This window comes from Gallinula chloropus (genome assembly GCF_964237585.1).
Source record: "Gallinula chloropus genome assembly, chromosome: 2".
Taxonomy (NCBI): Eukaryota; Metazoa; Chordata; class Aves; order Gruiformes; family Rallidae; genus Gallinula; species Gallinula chloropus.
Genome location: NC_140086.1, coordinates 141,550,854 through 141,576,145, shown reverse-complemented (window position 1 = coordinate 141,576,145; position 25,292 = coordinate 141,550,854). Strand labels below are relative to the sequence as shown.

The 25,292-nt window shown below is 40.8% G+C and overlaps 1 protein-coding gene across 1 annotated transcript in view; it reads left to right on the top strand.

The window, feature by feature from the left end:
• The window catches only part of RSU1 (Ras suppressor protein 1), a gene marked incomplete at its 5' end in the record, with an annotated part of 107,340 nt that overhangs the window by 4,077 nt on the left and 77,971 nt on the right, over window positions 1–25,292 (top strand). Inside the window, 4 exons of the mRNA XM_084260078.1 lie at window positions 5,658–5,708; window positions 19,677–19,797; window positions 23,409–23,527; window positions 25,007–25,089. Of these exons, the coding sequence (XP_084116204.1) occupies window positions 5,658–5,708; window positions 19,677–19,797; window positions 23,409–23,527; window positions 25,007–25,089 (374 nt within the window). The remainder of the gene's footprint in view (window positions 1–5,657; window positions 5,709–19,676; window positions 19,798–23,408; window positions 23,528–25,006; window positions 25,090–25,292) is intronic.

The following is a 25,292-nucleotide window of genomic DNA, read 5'->3' as shown; positions in this document are numbered from 1 at the left end:
TACTGGAGCCAAAAGGGAAGAGCTTGAATATTCTTCCTTTGGCCTACTCTGTTTTGAAGCACTAGTGGCACTGGGACCATAACGACAATTTGTAATTATTGTACAAGCAAGTTGCTTTGGCAAACAGTAGTATCTTGACCCTCAAACTTCTGTGTGGATGTTCGATAGGTTCTCAAAATCGGAATAATTTGTTGTCTGTATGCTAATTACTGTGATGCTAACGAGGCGTGTGAGGTCTGCAGTCCTTGGGAGACTGCTGCTTCGAGTCTAGGAGCTCATGTGGTGGCATCGTAGAGAGGTTACAGTAATTCCTGTGTGGCAGTTGCAGTGCCTTTGGAGCCTCCGGGCTCTGGCGCTCGGGTTGAATTGTCTGACCTTTCGGTCCTCAGCAAGTCCTGCTGCTTCAGTTGCACTTTCTTGAGCTGCTGATGTCCAGAGCAAAATGGCCCCGCTGGGCCCCTTCAGCCTTCTAGGTGTTACTCAGTGGTGTTAATTAGTTGCTATGGGCAGATGTTGTTATCAGCAGAGCTGAGTTGAGTTTAGTTGTCATGAAGGACTGACTTTATATATAGGATGAGGCAAACCAGTAGGCAGTTCCACAGCGCACTTTGCACGGGAGCAGCAGTGTGCTGGCAAACTTGGGGTTTCCAGGGGGGCTGCTTGTTTCACACAGGTCAGCTGAATGTAAGGGGACAAATTCCCCTCTGTGTAAGCAGAGTCCAAATGCCATTTTACATCTAGGTTCCCTTTCCAAACCCACTTGCAAATCTGTCTCCAAACTGGTAGTAGCTTTGGACCTTTCAAGATTGAAAGTCTTTTTGTCTTGAGATGTCTACAGTGGTGCTGGAAATGGTCCAGAGCAGATGCTTAAACTTTTGCTCTTTTCAAAGTAATGTTGCTTGTTTTGTTCCTTGAGGGATGTCAGCCTGCTTTGCAGGTCAAAGATGCAGTAGGAATCTTTGTTATGATTGATGACTGAGCTAGTGGAGTTTCAGACAATATATCTAGGCTTCAGTTGAGTTCGGACAAGTAAAGACCATATTGAAATGTCATTGGTCTAGGCACTTTGGCTTGAAATTTTTGACATTGGGACTTTGTTCTGTTCTGTAGAAATGTGTGAGAAGAAACCCTTCTGAAAATAGACTCGGTTGAGGAAGGCAGCAATGTGGCAAATACAGAGGGGGAGTAGTGAGAAAACACTTGTAAGCTTATGTTGTTGAAAGCCAGCCGTACCGTTGATGGTTCAGTCAGCAGGCTTACCTTTAGAAGCTAAATATGCACAGAACTCTTTCAGATACTTAAGTTCAGCAGGAATTTGGTCTTCAGAAGACCCAGGTCTGCACCCCCAATGCTTAGTTGCCCTTGAGTAAGCATCCTCACTTCTGATGTACAGAAGTGATAAAATCATGGCAGGAAAGGTTCACCATATGCATACACATGGAGTAGCTCAGGGCCTGCCTCATATCTCTATTTTTAGAAGACTTCCTTTTTTCCTTTTGTTTCTCAGTTCAGTCTGTGAGCGATCCAGAGCAGGCGCTTGCATGTGTGCTGCTGTCTAACACTTGGTGTGGTTCAGTGACTTTATACTTCTGTGGTGCAAGTCACGTGCAAATGATGTCTCTTCATAAGCTGGTTTCTCGCAGGAATTGCGACTGTCTTTTGGTGTGCTTTGTCTTTTAAATATAGAATTACATCTTGAGCACAGAAACAAAATCCTAAATGCTGCTTTTAGTATGTTAGAGTTGTCATTCTGATTTGTATGCTTTGCTTCCCGGAGTGGGGCATGGGTGGGAGTCAGGACTGCTTCCTTACCACTGCCTCAGAGTTTGCTTTATTGCAATAACCATGGACACACATCTAGCCTCAGTGTTAACAAATATTTGTTTCTAGAAGACATACCCTTCTCATAGCAGAGGTGATTGATAGGCCTTTCTCATTTCTTTTCTGCCTATCACAGTGGCAGATGTAGGAACTAAATTGGAGCCTTTCCTCATGTAGCTTCTGACATCAGTCCAGGTGCTTGTTACAAGGCATGGCATGGGGACTGCTGGTCTTAGTGCAATGAAGTACGTGATGGACTCCAAAGGAAAGAGCGTTTGACCTGAGTTTCGCCTTCTCGACTAAAGCTGGCAAAGCTCCATGCTGAACTGGAACAAACTGGTGAAGGCCACAAAAAGTGTGATGACAGCTTCAGTCTTCCTTCTACTTTAATAATCTGAAGTCAGAATCAGCTTCAAAAGAAAAAAAGAAATAGTGCAAAAGTTTTCTTAGTACTCACTCTGTGCCTGGCTGGCTGCCTTGGGGGCTGGTCCCAGGCCCTATGGTTCAGCTGGGCGTTGCAGACCTTTGGCCACAGTGATGCAGGGAGCCATCATGTTTGGAGTCCAGTTGCCCATTGTGCTCGTGCTGAGGTGGTGGCTTTTTAGTGTGGAGGGGAGGTGGTGTTAGTTGGTCTTTTTCCGCCGCTTCAGTTCAACTTCTCTGATTTTAAAAACCAATCTGAAACTGAGGCAACTTTGTACTGTATTAAAACCAGTAATGAATATTTTTGAAAAAGCAAATTAAACGAAATCTTTACTTTCCAACGCTACTGGGAAGGGCAAAGGAGAAATTCTGAAATCTTCCCATACCCCAGATCTTCAAGAATAGAGCTGGATCTGGTGTTGGCAACCAGAGCCCTGCTCTTTGTGATGCTCCACATGATAGCCTTAAAGGCACTCTTCAGTGTCCTTGACACACCTCAAGCTGCCTGGCTCTCAGTCATGGTGGTTTATAAACACATGGTGATGTGGCTAGTGCTCAGTTTCCAGTGTGAAAGGAACTGAGAATACAGAACTGGTAGAAGTCTTGGCCCATGTTGTGTACTTTTTTTCCTGACTTCTTGATCACCTAGGATTTATTTGAACATTTGAGCGTTGGGGAGGGTATTACTTGAGTAATTGGACCTTTACTGTATTGGCTTGTGAGGGGAAAAGGGGGAAATCTTGGACAGGGTGATATTGTGGAAATGGATGGCCACACAACCCATTTGAGTTGTAATGCAGAAGATACTATTCTCCTTGTGGGGTGGGAGGGAATGGGCCAAGTAGGTAACTCCACTGCCTGGAAGGAAAATCAGTGTTTCTCTTTGAATACAGTGGAGCAAAGCTGCGCTCTTGTTGATGCTGGTGAGTCCAGGCAAAGCCTCAGAGCTCTAGATAACTTGTTTCATAAGTTAAATGTAGGAAAAGAAGGGGTTTTTCTTCCTGGCATTGTTTTGGATCTGGCTCAGATCTAGATTAAGTTGCCTTGGAGCTGGAGATGTCGGACTAGAACACTTCCCATCTCAGGACGCCAACTAGTACTGCTGCCTTACTGGTGGGTTTGTTCTTACTAGTCAGGGCTCGATATCAGAGGCCTATGAAATGGTGAATTTTGCTGATTGTCACAGCTACTAAAATACCTGAACTATGAGAAAAACACCCAAACATTCTTTGTGCTTTTCTGTTCACAAGCTTGTAACTAGCTCCAGCATCCTCTCTTTTCTTTTCCTTTTTTTTTGGTGCACATTGCATCCCTACACTTAGTTATATGTGGAAGTGAACCGTGGTGTGAAGTGATTGCTTATGGCTCAGATGCTGATGTGTCTTTTATGTTTTAAAGCTCAGAGCCTGCTCTTGATGCAACTGTGCTTTTCTACCCTTTAGTGCTGGTATTTATACAGTGCTCTTACAGGCTGTCTGAGGGCTTTGCTCTGTCCTGTGCTCCTTCATGAGCTGATGTAGGCAGTACTTAGAACATTCACATTTAAAAGACATTTAGGGTGGGTTCACTTTCTTCCTTTCTCCTCCCTGCCTTTCCTTCCTCCACAACCTGCAATTGCACAGGGAACTGGTGATGCTTTTTGCTTTTTTTCTTTTTTTCTTTCATGCTGAACTTTCTGATCTGTTTCTGCCTTTGAGTCTCTGCCTTAATTCTGCTAACAGGTTATATTTGCCTGTGGTAAGTCATGAGCTTCCAAGGATTAGCTGAAACAGATTGCTATATCAGTAAGTAGAAGCTCTCCAAGCTGTTTCCTCCAGCTTGCAATTAAGTATTGATGCATGGCCAGTTTTCACACATGCTTGTAAGGGTGTCTTAGTTCCCTGAGGCAGCACTAACCCTGTGGGCTGTCTCTGGGCTGATGTTAGTGATGTTTGTTGCTTGAGAAAAGCTCTGAGGAATGAGAGATGTAGCACTTGAGGCAGGAAAAGTTCCCAACTGCCAGTGAGAGGCAGCCAGGTAGTTCCTGGAGCTGTTCTGAAGAGGCTATACTGGAAGTAAGGAAAAGGTTTAGGGGAGGAAATTATCTTCCCCCCTCTCTCTCTTTTTATTTTTTTTTTTCTTCTTAGTTCAGTAAAACAAACTTTTACAGGGAGGGGGAAGATGTTAAAGAAATACTTCAAGGTTTGAGTTTCTCCTCTGGCTCTTCAGTGTATTTTTCTGATCAGATACTGTTGTCAGTTGGGCTGTGGAGCTTCTTCTAGGGAAAGCCATTGTTGTGTGGAAAGTGGAAGTAGGCAAGAAGAAATGTAAAAGATGAGGATGTATAGGGGGACTTCTGATCTCTGTAGCTGCCCTGTGCCCTGCACTTGTTCATTCTGTAAGGTGGAATCTGAAGGGCTGTGATCAATCAGGTCTTTCCATTGACTTGAGTAAATATTGCATGTTGTCACCAGGCCATTCACCACACAACAATGCTAACCTGCTGCTGTGCTTCTTGGGTGAGAATTGTAAATTCAGCTATTGCTACTTAAATCTGGCTGTGACTTGATGGTAATAAGTTTGCAGCATGTGGAAATGTCATTGCTCATGTGGCATGTGTTTCTGTTGGGAAAAATGCTGATGTACATATCAAGGGGCAGAGGAGTGGCTGGATATGTCCTTAAGCCTTAAGCTTGCCTAATGACAGTACTGGAGTTACTGGAGTGGAGAGAATAACTTGCCTCTTTTTTAGGTGAAATTAATTTTACAGTCACAGGATGGTTTGGGTTGGAAGGAATCTCAAAGATCATCTAGTTCTTACCCCCTGCCATGGGCAGGGACAGCCTCCACTAGACCATGTTGCCCAAAGCCCCACCCAACCTGGCCTTGGATGCTGCCAGGGAGGGGGCAGCCACAGCTTCTCTGGGCAACCTGTGCCAGGGCCTCACCACCCTCACAGCGAAGAATTTCTTCCTAATATCCAATCTGAATCTACCCTCTGTCAGCTTTAAGCTATTACCCCCTGTCCTGTCCCTGAAGCCTTCTCTTCTACAGGCTGAACAAGCCCAACCCTCTCAGCCTGTCTTCATAGTTCTCTGATCATATTTGTGGCCATCCTCTGGACTCACCCCAAACATGTCCATGTCATTTCTTGTACTAGGGACCCCAGAGCTGGATGCAGTAGTCCAAGAGAGTCACAAGAGCAGAGTAGAGAGGCAGAGTCACCTCCTTCAACATGCTCATTAAACATCTTTTGGTGCAGCCCAGTATATGTTTGGCTTTCTAGGCTGCAAGCACACATTGCTGGGTCATGTTGAGGTGCTTGTAATCAATCAGCACCTCCAAGTCCTTCTTAGGGCTGCTCTCAATCCATACAGAAACCAGCTTTCATTTGCCATGTCCGTAAACTAACTTCTTTTTCTCTTCATTTGCAGTTACGTTGTCTCATATCACACAGCTGGTTCTGAGTCACAACAAGCTTACAAGTAAGTATACCCTGGGTTTTATTTCATTACAGGCAATTAAGCAATATATGACAGGTGACACTGATAGTTTGATTATTTCTTTTTTAATAGAGCACAGTGTCACTGTTAAAGTGCTTCGCCAAGAAGCACTCTTAGCTTAAATAATGAGATTGAGGATGTGACTTAGCAGCCACATAGAACGTGCCTTTCCAACTTCAATCCAAATCTGCCATGTATTGGAAGGTCTGTAATTCTCAGTCTTGTTACCAGCACAGCCAAAAATAGTTCTCTAACATAATTCTGAAGTCCTTATTTTTAGTTGAGGACTTCTGATTATTTTTAACTGTATCAGAAATGACAGGGTTTACATTTCAGTAGATGAATAATTAATTTGACAGAAGCAAATGAAAATAAATTGTGACTTAGTTGCATTATATCTGTAACCAAATGTGTGAATGAGGCCAACTGAATGTGAGCTTCAGGCATGAAAGTCAAGCAGTCTGCTTCAGTCATAGAAGATCTGAGTGTAAGTTTTCTTGCATATACTGCACATACCATCTTCAGTTACTACTTTGTGGATCCTACTTAGTAAAAGAGTTGTTAATGAGGTGTTATTAGGTGTCATGAGGATAACATAAACATGAGAAGAGACTTAGTGGAGGCAGATATTAGACTGGCTTTTGCAATACAGAAGTTTTTCATTTGTAGAAGAATGTTTCAGGATTACCCATCAGTGTCTCATGCAAACGTTCCTGCTTCATGGTTATTTGAAATACATGCAATGAGTTTCATCTGGTCCTTGTTAACGTGCATCTTCTAAAGAGAGGAAGAGCGTTTGCTTTGTTGATGTTCTGCTGTTACTTGTCTATGCTCTGCATGTGCCAGTGGATTTCTAGCTCAACCACTCCTTCCCTTTTTGGAACTGTTAAATTTTATTAAGAGTACATGAAATCGGGAGGGGACTGGAGCCACCAAAGGGAGTGCATGTTCTGAGCAGGTGCTCAGCATGTTCTGAGCAGGTGCACCAGGCTATGCCCAAGAAAAGCTTTCTTAATTGAGGCTGGGGGTTGAAAAACAAAAAAACCATGGAAAAGTACGTGTTATATGAAATATATAAAATATGCAAAACGTGTTTAAAATTAAGTATTTGCAAAGGATTAAGCATGAAGGGGGAAAAAAATCATATTCTTAGATTCTAGCACATAAATATTCTGGATAGAGTTTATTGGATACTAATGTGTAGCTTAAAGGCTTTGTAGTAGTAGTAAATAGATAAAACTGTGGGCACTCTATTAGTGGCTGTGAGAAGTAAGAATTAGTTATTCTAGGCCCTGTTTCTGACTGTATAGTGTCCTGTAGACTTGTGTCTTTCTATTTGTTTCTGTCCCTATTGTAGTTTCAAAGAAATCTCAACTTATTTCATAAATATGAACAGCGAATTCAGGCTATCTAACATATAAATGATGACCAATGGATGAATTCAGGAAGGGAAAGTCCTAAGCATTGTTGTTCTAAACCAGGGGTAAGGCTGTGTGTTTAAGGTCATAAGGTTACAAGCAGCTGGAAGTTGAGAGGCTGTTTTGGGAAAGCATCATGGTAAGCTTGCTTTGGCAGATTTCTTATGGCATCCATCACCTGCCATTGATGGAGCTGGGCTTCTGGACCACCCGGTCTAGATGGTGGCTTTGGTATTTCCTCAGGTCACTGGTATCTTCTTTCTGAATGACTGCTTACCTTCAACAAGGTTGAAATGAGTTGTAAACGTGGCTTTCTACATAGGTTGTAAGAATCCTGCAACTTTTGAAAGCTAATAGACTTCTAAGGACTTAATCTCTTCCATGTGACACCTTACATACCTGAAACGTAGATCATTGGTTGGACTCAATGATCTTCAAAGATCTCTTCCAACCTTGTGATTCTGTAAAGGGTGAGTTCAACTGGTTGGGTAGGCAGCAGATCTCTGCCTTTCCCTGGGGAAGAGAAAACTGTCCAAAACTCCTGCAAGGAGACTTGAGTCAAGGTAAACTTGGCTGTCTGGGAACTAAGCGTCAGAAGGGTAACATACTTCAGCACATATTTAAAAGCTAAGTGACTAGCCTGTGTCCTAGCTATAAGGCCTGGCTGTGGACCTGACTGTGGGAAGAAGGTATGGTCATGAGAGGTTTCCAAGAGGATGTATTTGGGCTGATGTCAACTATTTAAGGAAAATCCAGACTATACCATTTTTTTTTAAAGCAGTTTAGCGTTCGAAATACCACTTCAAGCACTGCTACTGCCCTAAAATTTTCTTATATTAAATCTCAACTTTTAATTACTGTTTTTTCTAAAGTAGCCCTTAGGTCAGCAGGCTGCAAGTGTATCTGTTCTCTCAGCCAAGGGATTCTGTCGACCTTTCTAATTGCTATGTTTGGGTTTTTTATGGGAAGATAAAACCACTGCTGCTTCTGAGAAGTAACTCATCAAATCTGAAACTTAGTATTCTTTCACAAACTGATGTAGACATTTAAATAGACAGCACACATTTTTAAAAGGCTAAATTTCAAGTTCATATTCTCGTATTTGACACTGTTGACCTAATCTTTTAAGCTGCGTAATTAATTGTCTTAGCAGATTGTTCTTAAAATGACTAGGAAGCTGGTGGCAGTGACACTTGACATGATACACTAAGGTCATATTAGCATCTTCTACTAGTTTTCTGCCATTTAAATGAGTGTTCTGCTTGCTTTTTTTTTCTGCTGTTTAGAGTAAATATGTCTATCTAGAAGAATAAATACATGTAAAAACTTGGATCTGCATATTTTTATGTAACTGTAGTTCATATTTTTGCCAGCAACCTCTATTAAAAGTAAGTAAAGTTTCATTAGCAAGTATGAGGACTGCACTGTTAAACCCATCATACTGCTGAGACTGTTTCTGTGGTGTGGTTTTTGTTAATACTTTTGTATGCCATTCATACTGCTGGTGCCCGTGCATTTCCATGTCTGTAAATCATTCATTATCACGTTTACTCAAATCCACATTGATTATTTTCTTCTTTTCCTGGAGAATATTAGACTGGACTTTTTTCAGCTGTATGGTGCTGTGCTCATGGGGAAGTCTTGAACTGGCTGCTTCTGCTCTAGGTAACTTCTGAAACAGCCGAGTCTGTCCTCTGCTGCTTGACGAGACGTTTTTGTGCTTCAGAATGAGAAGCCAAACTAGGAGAAGCTAAATAGCTGCGTGAGTGACAAACATGGGATGATTCCACTTTGGGATCTCCTGTCACAATCCTGTTGAAAGCGGAGGGAGAAAGTGAGTATTTGTGGTTTTTCTTAACTTAATGTGGACATATGAGCCAGTGTCTCCATATATTGTACCACAAGGTTTTTGTTCCATCATTTAGTGATTTAAAGTCATAGAGGTTCTTGAAAGCAAACTTTGTCCTACTTGGTTCAAACCTCTTCATCTAGAGTATGTGGTTTCATAAAGATTCTGGGGGATGGGTTGGGAATTGCAGAATACTGGGCTCTCTGGAGAACAGACAAGAACATGTTTCTAGGCTTGACTGTCTTTTCTTCTCCAGGACTCACCCCATATTGTTTTAAGCAGGGTGGTTTGGAGCTCTGGGGGAGAGTGTGAAATAGTTGAGTGAGTATGAGGTAATTTTAAGGTTTGTGTGTCATAGTGACTTACCTCTTTTTATAAATCGGCTGCACTAGAACACCAAATGGCTGCCTTTGGAGAAGAAATGTTACCTTTGGAGGTTCAAACTGAGGTCAGCAGGGTAGGTTAGGCTTCAACTTTTGGCCACTAGATTTGCAAGTGAGCAGTAATTGGAGTAGAATGATCAACAGAGAAATTCCCATTTTAAAAGGCAGCTGTTTGAGCAGATGTGTTGTGGCTTAGCCCTTACCTGACTTTTTCTTTGCAGCACAGCTTCTGTGAACTGTTTTGCCATTAAGTATGCAGGGGTACTAAAACTTCTAGACTTTAGCTAAGCTAACTCAGGGATTCTCCAGCTACTCAAGGTGGATACAAAATTTCACATCTTAGGTTGGGATGTTAAAAATCACTTCAGCGTTTACAATAGGTATGAGCACAACGTCTTACATTGCCAATTCAATGTGTTTTATCTTCCCTTGTTTTATGGGGATATGCTGTAAGCTTTTGATGACTTGTAACTACTGTAACAGCTATTTGGTTACCGACCTGAGATGATTAATTGAAGCTGTAATCATCTGGCGACTCTGCTCCGAGCTGGTAGCTGGTTTGTGCCATTACCTGGACATACCCGGAGTCCGGGAGTGTTTCCTCTCAGTGGAAGCACCGGTATTACATGATTAGTCCGTTAGAGGTCACTGTTTAAATATCTTTCACAGTTTTGTGGGCAGCAGCCTCCCTGGTAGCAGTCTTTGCCTGGTAGGCAGCGCTGGACAGCAGCTTGGCTTTTGCAGTTCTCCTCAGTCTCCTTAACCTCAGGTGATCCTGTGCTCGCCAGCTTCACCGTGTTCTTGTGCTGCCTTTAGATGTTCTCAGGAGTCGTTTGCTATTCATAGCTAACTCCTGATGGTTTTTCTATCCTCTTGCTCTCGTGATCAGATTCCTTGCCCAATATTATCAAATGTCTGAATGATGAGAGATTCGTATCCATTTTTTCTTCTCAAACCTCACCTAGATTACCTGAATATCACATTCTCTCTACTCCTTTCTTTTCTCTGAGCTCCTGTCCTATGCTGTCCTCTGCTCTTTCTGTGGCTCTTTCCTTGGTTCCTGAGTGAAATCCTTCATGTATCTTTGGTCCTTTCCTTTTTGTGAGGTGATCCATTAGTTTTTTGCTGCTGGCTCCCATTTCTACGCCTGAATTTGTTTCTGAGTTCACTTTCTAATCCTGTCAGAATAACTATGTCATGATCCTTTGACAGCCATGTGATCACCCTTTATCATCCTTATATTTTGCCTTCTAAAACTTTCATCTTTTTGTTTTTTTCCTGCTCACACAGCTTACTGCTGCTCTGCTCTACCATCTCTGGCTAAATTGTCTCACTCTCTGTGCATGACCAGCACAGAAGTTTGTCTCTTCACTGCTGTTAACCCTCCTGACTATGTCTTTGATTTTATTTTAACATGCTGCTAAAATCTCTTAGTGTCATTTTTATGTTAGGGCATCTCCTTTATAAGTCATCCTTCTGGCAGCAGTGGATACCTATATGTATTGGAGGCATCCCGGAGACTGTTAGCAACACTGCATCTGTCTGTCCCCAGTTCCTTCCCGGTCTAGCTGCTTTCTCTTCTCCAGACTGCTGAAATGTGTTGGTGTATCCCACAGGTACTGTGTGACACTTTGCATTTTGCCTGCTATCAGGTTGTTTATATAGCAATCTTAACTTCTGGAGAGAACCAGGGGCCTAAATACTCTTTACTCTTTGTTGCTCTTGTATTCTCCCCTACTTTGCTTCTGCCTCTGCTTCCGTCTAGTAAGTCATTCTACGCTGTTGTACTGATAAGATATACCCCTAAATGGTGCAGGTAGGCTGTCTGCATAGTGAAACTAGACTCGTGGCCACAGCACAAGGCTTCTGTCTGACAGTGGCCTCTTAGCTCTGCTTGGGAGTGGTGCTTTAAGTTACCTGTAAGCCTTTAATTTCTGTTATGTATTTTGATTTGGTTTTACTTCCTATTTCTGGTGCAGGGATCTCTAACGGGAAATACCTTTATGAATGCAGTGCACAGGGGCCTGCAAGAAGGATGGAAAAGGAGATCCCTGTACATACGCCTTACTAAATTTGTGACATCTGAGTTCAGCACACATTTAGATTAAATACTTTGTTAGCTTTTTTTCTTTTCTCCCTGAAAAAAACCAAACCTTTGGTTCTGAGGAGGTACAGATTATAGAGCATTTTAGCTTTAAGTAACAGTGTTTGGGGTTTTAAGAAGCTTTGAGAGAGTGAAGATAACTAATTTATGAAAGAATTTTGGTGCTGTAATGGTATAAAGAGTGCATCCTGAAACTACCCCAATTTATGCATAGATTAAATTGTCAAAGCTTGTGCGGTATGGCAATACATTCAGTTATACATAAGTAAGCACATGTACCAAATACAGCACTAGACACGTATTGCTTGTCTTTAACATAGCTCTTCAGAAGCAGTTGCTCTCTTATTAAAAGGTATTAGCAAACATATTTAGCCCTTTTTTGTATTTCAGTGTTTTCTGGTATCTTCTTTGTATCTTCACTTACTTCCCTGGGGCTTCTAGCAGCTGTAATTTTTCTTTGTGGAAGCCCCATATAAATTATCTTCCTCCATGCTTATGTGCAGGTTGTAATTTAAAATTGTTGGAAATCCTATGGCCAGATACAGACTATTTTGAAGTTGTCATTTTCAAGCTAGTAAATGCTGCACAAGTGAACTGACTTGAAGAACTTAATTTTGTGTCAACTTAAAGAATTTACTAACTGGCTGAGTGGCATTTTTTGCTGCTGATATTGAAGGACAGAGGTAAGAAGGTAAATTTGATCTAGGTTGAGGGGAAACTGGATTTAGTTTTGCATGTTTGGTTTTGTACTCTATTTTATTTGTATTGTTTTTGTTCTAATGATCAGATGTGTTGGTTTGAAGTAGATAATGAATCAGGTTTTCCCTTCAGATCTTCCTATCTGGCCTCTTCCTCTTTCCATTGGTGTACTGTGTCAAAAACACTGTTGGGTGAACTACCCATTAGAGTGAAATAATTTTCTTATTTTTTTCTGAGGATAGGCAGTTTTTGTAATGTGGTTTCTCTTGTCTGGGAGTAATACCTCCTGTAGCTGGAAATGAAATGTATAATGAGCTGGAAGCTGGTATCAGCTAACATAGGGGTGCAGGGAGGACTCTGTACCATACAGACTCAAAGAAGTGGCTTTAAGTACTGGGTATAGGGAACCTAAACTGGGAGGGAGTTTGTTTAATTCCCAGCTCAGAGGCTGAAGCAAGAACATAATATGTAAACACACGTGCTGACTTTGCTTTTGAGCAGTGTGGGGTTTTTTACGTCTGTCTCTTCCTCTGTGTGTGCTTAGTGGACAGGCTGGTCCCTCCGACAACCAGCATTGGCACCACAGTCTGTGAATGCTGAACTTCAGCTGGTTTGATTTAACTAAAGCTGCTACTGACCAGTTGTGTGAAACTTTGAAAAAATCATGCTTAAGCAACTTAAACACCTGAACGATTCTCACTGAGATTTAGTGAGACCATCTGCAACTGCACTGGGTGGAAGCCTAATAATAAATCTCAATTTAACACTATCAGCTGAAGTTCTTTAGTCCTATAGAAGTTATTTTTCCTAACCATTCCCTGCCGTTGAAATATCCACTCGTACAGATGATCTGACCTGTAACAAGGGGATGTAGCCTGTGTTCTTCAGTTTTTGTGTAGTGTACCACATGGAGATTTTTTTCCCTGACAAATTGCTTTCCCTGACAGCAAAGCAATTTGGCTGAACTGTACACTCCTTACAAAGCAGTTACTGAAGCTGAAGGTGCTGTGGTCCTCTACCATACTTGCATGTCACACTAATTCAAAAAGTATGGCTAATAGTCTGTTTTCTTCTGAACTATTTCTAGATATGAGGGGAAATGTTTATATCAACATTTTTACTCATCTGCATTTGGACAGTACTGTTCCTTCCTGCTGTAAAAAAAGATAACAAACATCAGATCTTTGTGAATTATTTTGGTGTAGTTTCATTTCTCTGCTGCTAGGTGACATATTTTCAACCTACCAATCCCTTCCTCACCTCATCCCCTGGTTTTTAGTATTTCTCTCCAAACTCTGAAGTTTGTCTTAAGCTTCCGTCTCAGAGATGAACAGATTCGTCCTTTGTCTTCACTAGATGTCACTTGATTCCCAGTCTCAGCCTTTTCCGTGCTCACAGCACTTCTTGGGCTCTGGCTTCTAAATTAAAAGTGTTTATTGATAAATTGCTTTGTTAGCACAGTAGCACATCAGTGAGCTATAGTATAATTTAACCATGTTCATAAGAACATTTTAATAACTTCACTGTTTCTGTGGATAATTGCAAAAAAGAACTTTTCTGGTTTCTGGAAAGAGCTGAAGATTAAGGAGACAAGGCATTTTTTTTTTCTTTTAATGTTTTCAGTGTGAGGAAGGTTGGTATTCATCTTTAGAAGACAGTGGCGGGAGGGCAAAAGGGGAAACCTGAACTACTGAATGTGTAAATTATGTACTGTATGCTTCACTTCAGATCAGGATTCTCTCCAGTTAACTGCCAAGTATGATATCAGCATGCCTATGAATATTTAAAATGAAAACTGTTGTGTTCTTCCTCTGCTAATTCCTCTTTCATTTTGGTGAAGCTGATTGCTTCTCTCTCAGTATAACAGAATCCTTGTCAAATTAATCTAAACATGACTCCAGCTCTATGAGTACAGTTATATTGGATGCACAGAATGCATTATATATTTAGTATACTAAATTCTTCCTCCTCCATGAAATGTGGGTAACATTTCATGTCTTTATGACCTTTACTCTAAGGGATCCTTACTCATGAAAAGTTCCTGTTGACGCTAACCGGATCAGCAATAGTCTGCAGAATGGGGCTTATTATATTACACAGCCCACAGGTTTCTCTTTAGGCTTAAGAAGTAGGTTTTTTGATTTTGACAAGAAAACCTTACCTGGGATCTACAAAGGACTAATGGCTCTCTCAAAGGTCTGCGTTGAGTTCTCTTTACTCCTTATGACTCTTGACCAGCTTTTAAGTGGAACAGTTTAATGAGAAACTGGCATAGACTTATAAATCCCTTCTCTGTCAAGCAGTGCTATTTTAATAGCTCTTCTGGATAAATATTCCCTTGTAACCTATGAAGGTTTGGAGTACTACTGAACGTCATGTTCATAGGTACTGCAAAATTACTTCATTAACTAAAGAAACATGCTAGAAAAAAAAGAGGGATTTTGAAGCTTGAAGTTTCTGAATATGTGAATGCCCAAGAAACTAATAATATTTACAATAATTAAAATTATTTCACTTGCTGTCTAAATCAAAACCCACTGAATTCAGTGGGAAGTTTTTTTGAGCCTTGGAATCATATTTACTGATGACAGTGTAAGCTTACTCACGAGTTTTATGATCAGACAGGTATTAGAGGTATCATTTTCCAAGCAGCAGTGGGATGATGTTTATTTTGAACTTTCAGCATTAAAGTATAAATGTTTAAAAAAAAAAATAAAAATGTTTAACCAAAGTAGTGTGTTCCCCTCATGGAAATGGACATTTTTACTAAATCTTTTCACTTGTCCAATTGGGGAGTTTATTGACTTTTGTCATGTTTTGTTTGGGTTTTTTGTTTGTTTGTTTTTGTTTGTTTGTTTGTTTGTTGTTTTTTTTTTTGTCTGAGTTTCCCTGTCTAAAATGTTTTATATTTTAGTTTCAAATTGTAAAGGAAATTTCAAGAGACCCATGTCAAAAATATCCCCAGAAATTTTTGGGTTAATGTTGGTCCCTACTAAATAAAAAAACTCCAAAACATAGGTTTCGTCTTTTAGATTAAAAACAAGCGGACACTTAATCTTGCAAACACCTGAGTTTATTTAGTTCTAAAGTTGTTACAATTCCTGTTGTTTTGCAGTGCTTCACAGAAATTTTAAGAGAAATAATCCTGAAGATTGTTTTCAGAAACAGCGGCTTTTTGAAGCTCTATGAAGGGTCCTGCCACTCCAAGAAGAATTGTCTTAAAACTTAGATGAATGATTGAAGAGTGACTGGTCCTTTCCTCCCCTTCGATTTTCTGTGGTGTTCTTCCTTTGTCAGAGGTTGGGTGTACTAAAGGACTCTAGATGGCAGTTCTAGGTACTGGTATGAGAACCACTTGACTTCCTGCTTTATCAGAAAGGGTTACATCTTATTTAACTCCAAGCTGCTTTGGATGTAAATGTTCTTAGCACATTGATTTGCATTTTACCTTAGAGAAAAGGTTCCTCTAAGCCAGTATCTGTTCCCCAACAGAGGGCAACATCAGACCTCCAGATGTCTAGTGTTGGCTTCTGGTTCTTGGTGTGGAAAGAGAACTGAAGTCCAGATCCTGGACATTTAGGTGTGGAATTATATAGGCATCGAATTGCAGCATTTAATCCTTCTTGTGTATGTTTTGGAAATCATACCAGAACTTTTGAACAGCTGCTGCTTATGTAGGAATAAAATGTAATAACTTGTGTGAAAGGCTGCTCTGAGGAGAATGTATTTTGATACCTAAGGTATTGCCAGTAACTTCAGGGCAAAAAAAAAAGAGCATAGCTGTTTTTTAAGGCTTTGAAATATAGCAAGTTGCCAGTCCTTATTTCTAGACGCACGAAGTCCTGTTCCTTGGTGTACAACCTGTATACCACCTCTCTGAATCTCAACCAAGCTCTTGAAATCAAGGTGATGTCTACAGCTGTTGTAGTGAATCATTACATGGCGGTGCAGCTTCCAGTATTGAACAAGGGAAGGAAGTTGTTCCTGGTCTTGTGAAGTGACACTTAATATGAATGGGGCTTCATGGTATGACTGAAGCTTCACAGGAGAATGCAAAGGCATTGGGCTGCCAAATTTTACTAGCATTTGCTGAGGGGGAGTTTAGTTGTTAATGACACTGGGCAGCAGATGGTCTTAGAAGAGTTGTTAAGACACTGTGGATCGTACTGTAAATATGTGGGTGAATGGAACCAGGATGCTGACAGTTCACTCTCACAGCTCATCATGAGAAGGTGGCTGGAGTGGAATTCAGTATTGCCAGAGCATGAATTTCTTGGTATTTGGCAGTCTGCTACTTATTTGGGGAAAATTTTGCAACATAACAGTGGGATGGTAGTCAGGATGCACTTAGTTTTCTAAAGTTCAGAACCAAGAATGTTATGTGCCTAGTCAGCCTTGCTGGTCTTCAGACCTGAAGGTACTGCACATGTGCAGTCTAACTGCAAGACCAATACAGGAGTTAATTTGGGTCTCCGTTTTTTCTTGTGAATGAATGCTCTCTTAGATTCAATTACAACTGAATCTGAATTGTTGAACCAGAAAATAAGCTGTTACAGGAAAACGTTCCCTTCCCCACCACAAGCCTGGTGCTGACCTACTCTTCTGTTTTTCCTTCTCAGGAAATGCCTCCAGCTCCTCCATCCAAACTAAAAATGTGATTCTGGATTGGGGCTATCTGTTTTGATTTAACAGGGTGAGAGACAAAGTATTTCCTTCAAATCCTTTGCTAAATTTTTAGCTTTTTTCTCATCTCAGCCCGCTTACCCACACACCTTTTAGTATGGCTTGAATAAAATAGTGATACTTTGTATCCTAAGTGCAATTAGCAACTTGAAATACAGTATGTGAAAATTATATATCAGAAACTTAGCAGACAGCGTGCAAGGACACAACTCTTGTTGTTCACTAGGGATGCTTACTCACCCTGTGCCTGACAAAAGAAAACCAAATAAAAACCTTCTGACAAACTAGCTAATGGAAGTTTTGTCTCATGTTTGCAAGTGGGATGAGGAGGCAGAAATTGACCCTTCAGCTGTGTAGTAACCCATTGAAACTAGAGTTCTCCGGCGCTGTGATCTTCAGCGCAAGTATGATCTTCTTGAACAAATCTCTAGAAGCCATTTTCTTCCTGTCTTGATGTCTAGATGTCCTATCTTTCCAGAGCTTTATGGTTTTTTTTTGTTTGTTTGTTTGTGTTGTGAGTTTTTTGTTTGGGGTGGTTTGGGGTTTTTTAATTAAGGTGGCTGTTCACCTTCTTCCTTGAAATGCTTCTTCCTCTCTTCACAGTCTCCTGCCTTAAGTCAGAAGTGAGATCCAAGCTTAAGAATTTATTTCTTAAGGGGGGAAACAAGCTGGTTTGGACAGGTCTTTGAAAGGATGTAATTGCTAAATCAGAGTTGTTAGTTGAAGGTGGCTCAGTAACTGGGGCCACCTGTTTTGCTCTGAGTCACTGTCAGGCTGCTTGGAGGGTACTTGTCCCCATCTTGTGGTCTGTTCACAGAACAGCTTTGCTGTTACTCCACGATGCAGGAGGTTGGTAGGGAACTAAATCCTCTGTGAGTAGGACTGACCAAATTGTAAGGTGCCTGTTAACCAACACTGATTCAACTGAAAGGCACCTCAAGTGTTGCTGTCTTTCCTCTCCTGAGGGTAGCTTTTACAAATTGTGGCTGGATTCTGGCAGTTTCTGCAGTCTGGCAACGTTTCCTGTCTTTGTAGTGATAGTATTGTCCTTGGTGTAAGGTGTGCTTTTTTAGTGTACATCTACAATTTCAGTGTCTTGGATAACAGCTGTCTAATTTCTTTATCCTTTTGTGATACTGTTCAACCTGAAGAATTGAAATACAGAATTGACACATAGGCAGCCAAGCTGACTGTAGGGTTGGTAAGTCTGGTCTCCTAAATATTAGGCTCTAACTTCAGGAGAACTGTGCTCGGTCTCTGGTTTAGTCAAAGCCTAAGCAGTAAAACCTGCATTTGCTAGTACTTCTGAGTCCTAGTCTTGCATAAACACAGTATCTGATTGAGAAGAGCAGAAACACCACTTGCCAGTCCACTGCGTCTCATCAAAGTCATATTATAAAGTCGAATTTTTGAAAGGAAAGCATTTTAATACTGGTAATTACTGTTCTGGTGAAATATTGAGGCGGGAAACAGCTGAATTATGTCAATTAAAATCCTCAGTTAACTTCTGTTAGGGAATAATTTAAAACAGTAGTAGTACATTACCCGTTACTTTCTGAAGGCACATAATTCTTGCTATCACTGACTGACAGATCCGCATGGACCAATTGAAAAATACCGCAGAGGGAGGGCTTTTAAAGGCTTCGATTTGCCCTAATGACTTCATATAAAAAGTCTGCTAAAAATCTCCAGCAATGAATATGACCCTCAACAGTCATATTTATGTACTGTAATTAAAGTGTTTGTTAGAGATCCTGTTATTGTTCACAATGTAATTAGACTTATAATCTAGTAGATATACTGTAATGTTCTGCTTTGTAAACATTATTGACTCCATTTTAAGACTGAGATTGCCTCATGCCAACAAATAAAAGAAAATCATGGCCTCATAAAACCTTCTAATCATTTAGATGTGTGCTTTGTGGGTTCCTGATGCAGTCAAAGTTGAGACTGAACCAAGGTGAATATTGAACACAGGTGCAAGCTTCAGTGCCAGTGACTTGCCAGCCTCCTCTTGTGTAAGCCTTAGCTGTCTGCTTAAATCTCACTGTGGTGAAGGGAGAAAAGATGCCAATCTGAATAGCTTGTTAACCTCGTGTGCATGTTCACATTCTGCTTCTGACTTATTTTTCATGTTGCTGGATAATACTGGTTTTCTGGTAATCCAGTGTAGCCATGTATCTGTATTGATCAGTGAGTTAGTCACTCATGGGACTGAAAATGAGCTGGAGTAAACAATATTTTAGGGCTGAACTTAATTTTTTGTAAATTTCGCTCTATCTTAAATGGACAAAAGCTAGGATTCTAATTAATTTAAGCAGAATAGGCCATCGCTGAAAATGAGTTTTTACTTCATGCCTGATGTTAAAGACCTTTAATTAAACTGTCTTGGTATAGCTACTTATAACACTAATTTTTCCAACTTAAAGAAATGATCTGAGTCTTGTAAGCTCCACTTTCATGAGGCCTGCATGTGCTACATGACTTGGAGGATGGCCTGCTTCTCTTTGCTAGTCTACTTGTTGTCCTTGTCCCTCTGCATTGGTCTTTGTTAGTCAAAATATCTTACAATATGTTTTAAAATAGTTCTGTAAGGTAGATATTTTCTGAAGTGTACAAAGTGCCTGCTCCCAGCAATGAGAACAGATTCCAGAAAGGAGATGGTTTTGATATAAACTGCCTTTATTGCAGTAGCTATTAGATGCTGTTTCTACTGTCAGCCACGTCAGAGCAGAAGACAGGTGCTAGTGGAGCATCTATAGTCTAGATAACTTGCTGTAATTGCAGTCTCTCACTGTGAAAACTTTCCTGCAGCTGTGCCAGCAAACATCGCAGACCTCAGAAACATAGAAGTGCTCAACTTTTTCAACAACCAGATTGAGGAGCTGCCTACACAGATTAGCAGCCTTCAGAAGCTCAAACACCTGAATCTTGGGTGCGTATCTTAATGCAGAAATTTGCTGTAATAGAGGTACTGTCAAACATTGTCACAACTCAACCTGGTTCTTATGTTTTGCTATTATGGTGGGCTGGGTTTTTTTAAAGTGTTTGTGAAGATAACTTGGCAATTATGGCTTCAGAGTGTTTAGCCAGTGTCCTGGATAGTCGCATGCTTAAAAGTGATCAAGCACTTACTCTGGTGTACTGATAGCCATTTAAGGGCAACAGCAACTCACATTCATCTAATACTGAAGTCAAACAACAATTATTGAATTTTACTTCCCTAGCAACTGCCTCTTAATTCTGTGGTTGCTGCGTAAAAGCCGGGCTCTATTTTCTGCACTGTTTGGGGGAGAAAAAAGGCAACAAAAAAACGCCACAAAAACCTGAATGCTAATTTTTCCATGTTAATTTACGACTTAAATTCCAATGTCCTGAATCTGGGAATTAAAAAATTCCAATTTCTATTAAACCCATGGAAGAAGCAGCAAATCTTTAAATGTGGTGTATATTTAATTTAAAGAACTAGTACTGACTGAATTGGAGCCAGAGGCATTCCTGTTAAGGGTTGAGATACTGTATGTCAGTAGAGTTGGTAATACTTCATAACTACTACAGCTGCAGAAGGCTTTCATGAATTAAGAAAATAAATGTGAAGTACAGAATCTTCTTAAAACCAAGGGGGCATATTAAAGTGTAACCACTTAGGAAAGCACTCGTAGGCGTAAGCTCTAGCTTTCTAGACTTCTCATAGACAGAATGTATTTTGTTAATTCAAACTGCTGAACGCATTAAACCTTTTTGAACAACTTTGATTACCAAATGATTTTGACTTTGTGTATCTTGCTTTAGATACTTGTGTAAAGTGCTGGTAATTAAACTGTTGGAATATCAATAAATGTTTTCATGATGATCTGTCTTCTCTGATCTTACTTTGGTCACTTGCAATCTCTGCTGTGCCTTAACCTGTGTTTGAACCTGGACTTGCTTTTCAGAACAAACATTAATTCATGATCAGGATTATATATATCTTGGGCATTAAATCCATATTTTTGGAATGGCATATAGAAGTGTTGCAGTGTGTGGAGGGAAGAAGAAGTTGGGCTCTTTCAATGGGCTGAAACAGTCAGAACTTCAGTGTAGCTAATGGAAAAAATGTAGTGCAGAATTCCACGTGGGGATTTTCCACCATCAGACATTTTGGGAACGGCAGTTGCCACCTTCATGTGGCATGTAGCCCAAGATACTATAGAGTAAATGCTCTTCCTTCTTAATCCCCTTCCTTCTCCATAATCTTCCAGGCACAGGATTTACAGCCCAGCCTTAGCCCTGCAAAATGGGTTCTGCTTCAGAGGTCCTTCGAGGCAGAGGAAACTGTTTGGCCCCAATAGTTTGCTGGAGCGCAGCTCAGGAACTCTCTTGTCAGCTGCAGTGTATATGGTCTCACAGCTCTCTGCAGGTGAAGGAACCTTGAATAAAAGCTTAGAGTATTTTTGGGGAGGTGTTTGGTGCAGAAGGCTCAAGTGGTGGGGTGGAAAGAGGGGAGGTTTACTGCTGCACCAAAAGCTTGAAATAAAAAAATATTAAAAATTGGAAGACAAGTATGGCACCGTTTCTGTGGCACAAGCTCAGTGTTTGAAGTTGTGCTGGGCAGGGATGTTGAGCCTGGGTTTTTGTTAGGGGTTTTTTGTTGTTTTACCCCGTGCCAAAGAATAGATGACATTCTGCCTGTTGTCAATAAAAACACTTCACATCAAATGCTTTCCTTGTTCCTTGCTTACAAAAGGGAAGGCCAGCTTTCGCTCTTTTACTAGTGAAAAAGGAGCTGCTTTTCTTAGTCCAATTTAATATAAAGAACATTTTTAAAACAGTGATAGTGAAGAATGCCGTTCCGTATTTTAATAGCTACTACTACAGCAGTAATAGTAGGTACAGGTCTCTGGTAAGACTTCTTATGGAGTATGGGGAGGAAGATTATTTCATCTGGAGTTCAGCTACAGAGAGCTGATCGCTCTACAGGTGCTTGTTCTGGTGGGGCTGGCTTGTGCAAAAGTGGGAGAGGAGAGGTGGGGTTAATACTTGAAAGCCTGTAAAACTAATGTTGTATGTGCTTCTCCTGCCTTTGCTCACGTAGGTGTGTAGTCATCATGCGGAGTCTGGAGGTGCAGCTGCTCTTGTGTTTAATTCAGTCTTCAAAGAACTTCCAGAAAATGGGCTTAACTGACCTACAGATGTATTCCATAGTATTTATCATATAGGATATCACAGTGTTTGGCAGACATCACATGGGGGCGGGAAAGCCCTAGAGATTAGAGCCAAAATTCTGTTATTTTTGGGTACCTAACTCTGTTGGTACTTGCTCTTGAGTTTTCATAGTTTTTAGTGTTACAACACACTTCATACATTCATATTGTGTCTCCTCTCAATGTCAGTTGTGGCTGTTGCTATTTATCACTTTTGCATCTGAAGGGACGTAAGATTCGGAATACGTTTAGAGATAATGTGTAAAATGTCACGAGTGTTTCCAGTCCTGACAAAAGAGCAAAATCCAATCCTTCAAATGAGCACCTGTGCGTGCTCTTCTTGAAGGTGCCTAGAATCTGTTTTACTTTCAAACCCAGGTGACAACCAAAGCAAAGATGCAGGCAACATGTCTGGTGTGCGTGCCAGGGGCAGTATAAATAATCAGCTGGTAACTCTTTTAGTTTCCTATGACAAGCTGCCAGAACTCTTGCTTGTACAAGAACAGGTTCCATGAATACACTCTCCAGCTCCTTGCCTGCCTTTGTTGCAGCAGCTCTAGTGATTATCTGGATCACCTTGTTCAAACCCTTTAAGGTCAGCGAAAAGTTACTGTTTTCTGTAGCTCATCTGCTCCAGGTTATCAGAGAAACCTTTTCCTTCTGCTAGCTTTCCCCAGGTTCTTCCAGCTGTTGCCGATGGGAACTGTTTTCCCACATGCTCTAAGACTGGCTGAACGAGCTGTATTTAGACTAAGCTTCATCAATCAGGGGACTGACATTTTATTTACTTCACACTCAATGTGCATCAATAGTTCTCTAGTGACACAAATTTGCTGTTCTTAAGAAGGGATTTGAGCAGCAATTACCAAGGAACATAAATACTGTGCAGTTGAGGTATTGCTCTTTGTATTTGGTACCACGGTGAAGAACTATGTGGTACAGTGGGATGGCAGATGGTCAGGATGATGTGCAAAAGGTAATTTATAGTTTAGCTAGAAGATTGGTCATCTTCCAAGGACCAGCTTTTCCCGTGGCACAGTTTAAGCCCAGTATAGCACTGTGTGGGGCACCTCTCTCCCTTATGTTTCGTGTTTCAGGTGTGGCTGTTGATAGATGTAATTAACAGACAGGATCCTTTGCAAGTGCATGAGCTTTGGGCGTATTGATGGGAGTGAGAGATAAAATAAGGTCTGCATCACAAAGGGCTTGCTCAGCATCTTGTAGCATCCAGCCTCTTTTCAGAACAAAAGGGAAGCTTGGTGTAGATTACGTTTTTTCAGATGAAGCTCCTGTTGCCTGTATTATTTCCACTAGATGAGGTGAATACTGATGTCATGTTCTGTTTTTTCCTCTTTACCTACAGCATGAACAGGTTAAACACCTTGCCACGAGGATTTGGCTCTTTACCAGCTCTGGAAGTTCTTGACTTGACTTACAACAACTTAAATGAAAATTCTCTACCAGGAAACTTCTTCTATCTGAGTAAGAAACTTTTCAGGAAACACTGCAAATCTTCATGATATGGTGCTTTGCTCTCTCCAGCTGAAATTTACTTGATAGAGATGCAACTCCAACAGAATTTTCCTGATATTTATCTTTTTCTTTGACTATCTCTTGAATATTTCTATGTAGCTCAGCAATATTTATCACTGATATATAGTCACCTGACACCATCAGACAGGAGAAGACTTGGTTGGTAATGGTTTATTAGTTTGCTTCCAAGTAATATTTCCTTGGGTCCCATACTCAGTTAAAACTTTGTGGAAGCTTGCAAGCCTCAGGCAAAAATAAACTGTTTTGTGAGGCAACTGTTGTGTGTTGACTCTGGAAAGAATTGTGTTTCTGATGGTTCATTACTGAAAGAGTTTTAACAGCATGTGGATGTTGAAGTGTCCAGTATGTTAAAAAATATGCTAAGGTTTCAAAGCTTGGCACAGGAATAGTAGAGCTAAGCTGACCTTTGCACGTGTTAAAAACACATGCTCTGAGTTAAAATAAAGGTAGTGTAACGCATATGTGCAAAAGGGCTGTGTTATGGTTGCCTAAGCAACTTGAATTCTGGCACTTTCTGGATTGTAGGGATTATGATACCTCTCTTCAGTGTACTGTGCTGAAGTGGCTTCAGGATCAGTGCATTTAGCAGCAGAAGCGACAGGCAAGGGGAGAGGAGTGCTCCTGTCTGAGAGATTTGTAACTGTAAACTGGTAGAGGGAAACTTTTATGTCAGCATTATTAAAGATGGTCACATTTAATGCAACAATGAGGAGTAAACTATGTAAGACAAATGAAAATCCCTGGTTTTGCTGCCTGCCTGCCTTCCCGCTGCACGCAACAGGTTTTTGCGAGCCTCCAGTTGAATTTTTTTTCCTTCCCCGAGCTGATAGGTGTGCTCAGTCAGTAGTGGCAAGCTACAGGCCTGTACTGGGTCACCCTGTTTTCTCTGTAAATCTCAGAGACGAAGCACGGAAATTACAAACTACACAACTCGAGTCTTCAGTATTACTCTTCTTTAAGATCTCTTTCCCAGTGTAAAGCTGTGGTTTCCACAGAGCTTAACATAGATGTGTTTTGTCAGAAAAACTCAGATGATTTTGTTTTTAATGTTTGTTTAGGATGCAAATCAATGTAATAAATAAGAATCAGGGGGCAATAGAGAGTAATGTCTGTATTCTGACAGCTGAGCATCGAGACTGTACGCCAGGACCTGGCAGAGTCTACTGTTGTAGAAATTGTTAATTGTGCCAGTCCTTTTGAATATAGATGTTTTCCTGAACTCACCAACAATACAATAAGCTAGTAAATCTAAGTTTGACCTGCTTGTTATTATTGCGAGCCCTGGGTATGTCAAAGGCTTTTCACCAAGTCAGGATTATTAATCAAACCTGACTCCCTTTTATTGATTAGACCTCAAATGGTTGGGTTATATGCCACCCTGTTTATATATTGCTATTTAATTTGCAGCCACCCTGCGTGCACTCTATCTAAGTGACAACGATTTTGAAATCCTGCCGCCAGATATTGGGAAGCTCACAAAGTTGCAGATAGTAAGTAATTTATCTAAATTCTTGGAAAATCAATTCACTTTTGCAACGCTTGTAGGAATAGAATCTAGTCAATTTGAGGAGTAGTGGGGTATGTTTGCAGGAATAGACCGCTACACCTGGAACTGCATCTTGTTTACCAGCAGACATTTGTAAATAAATTGGAAGAATGGAGTGTTTAGGAGAAAGGTGGGGGCAGAGGGTGT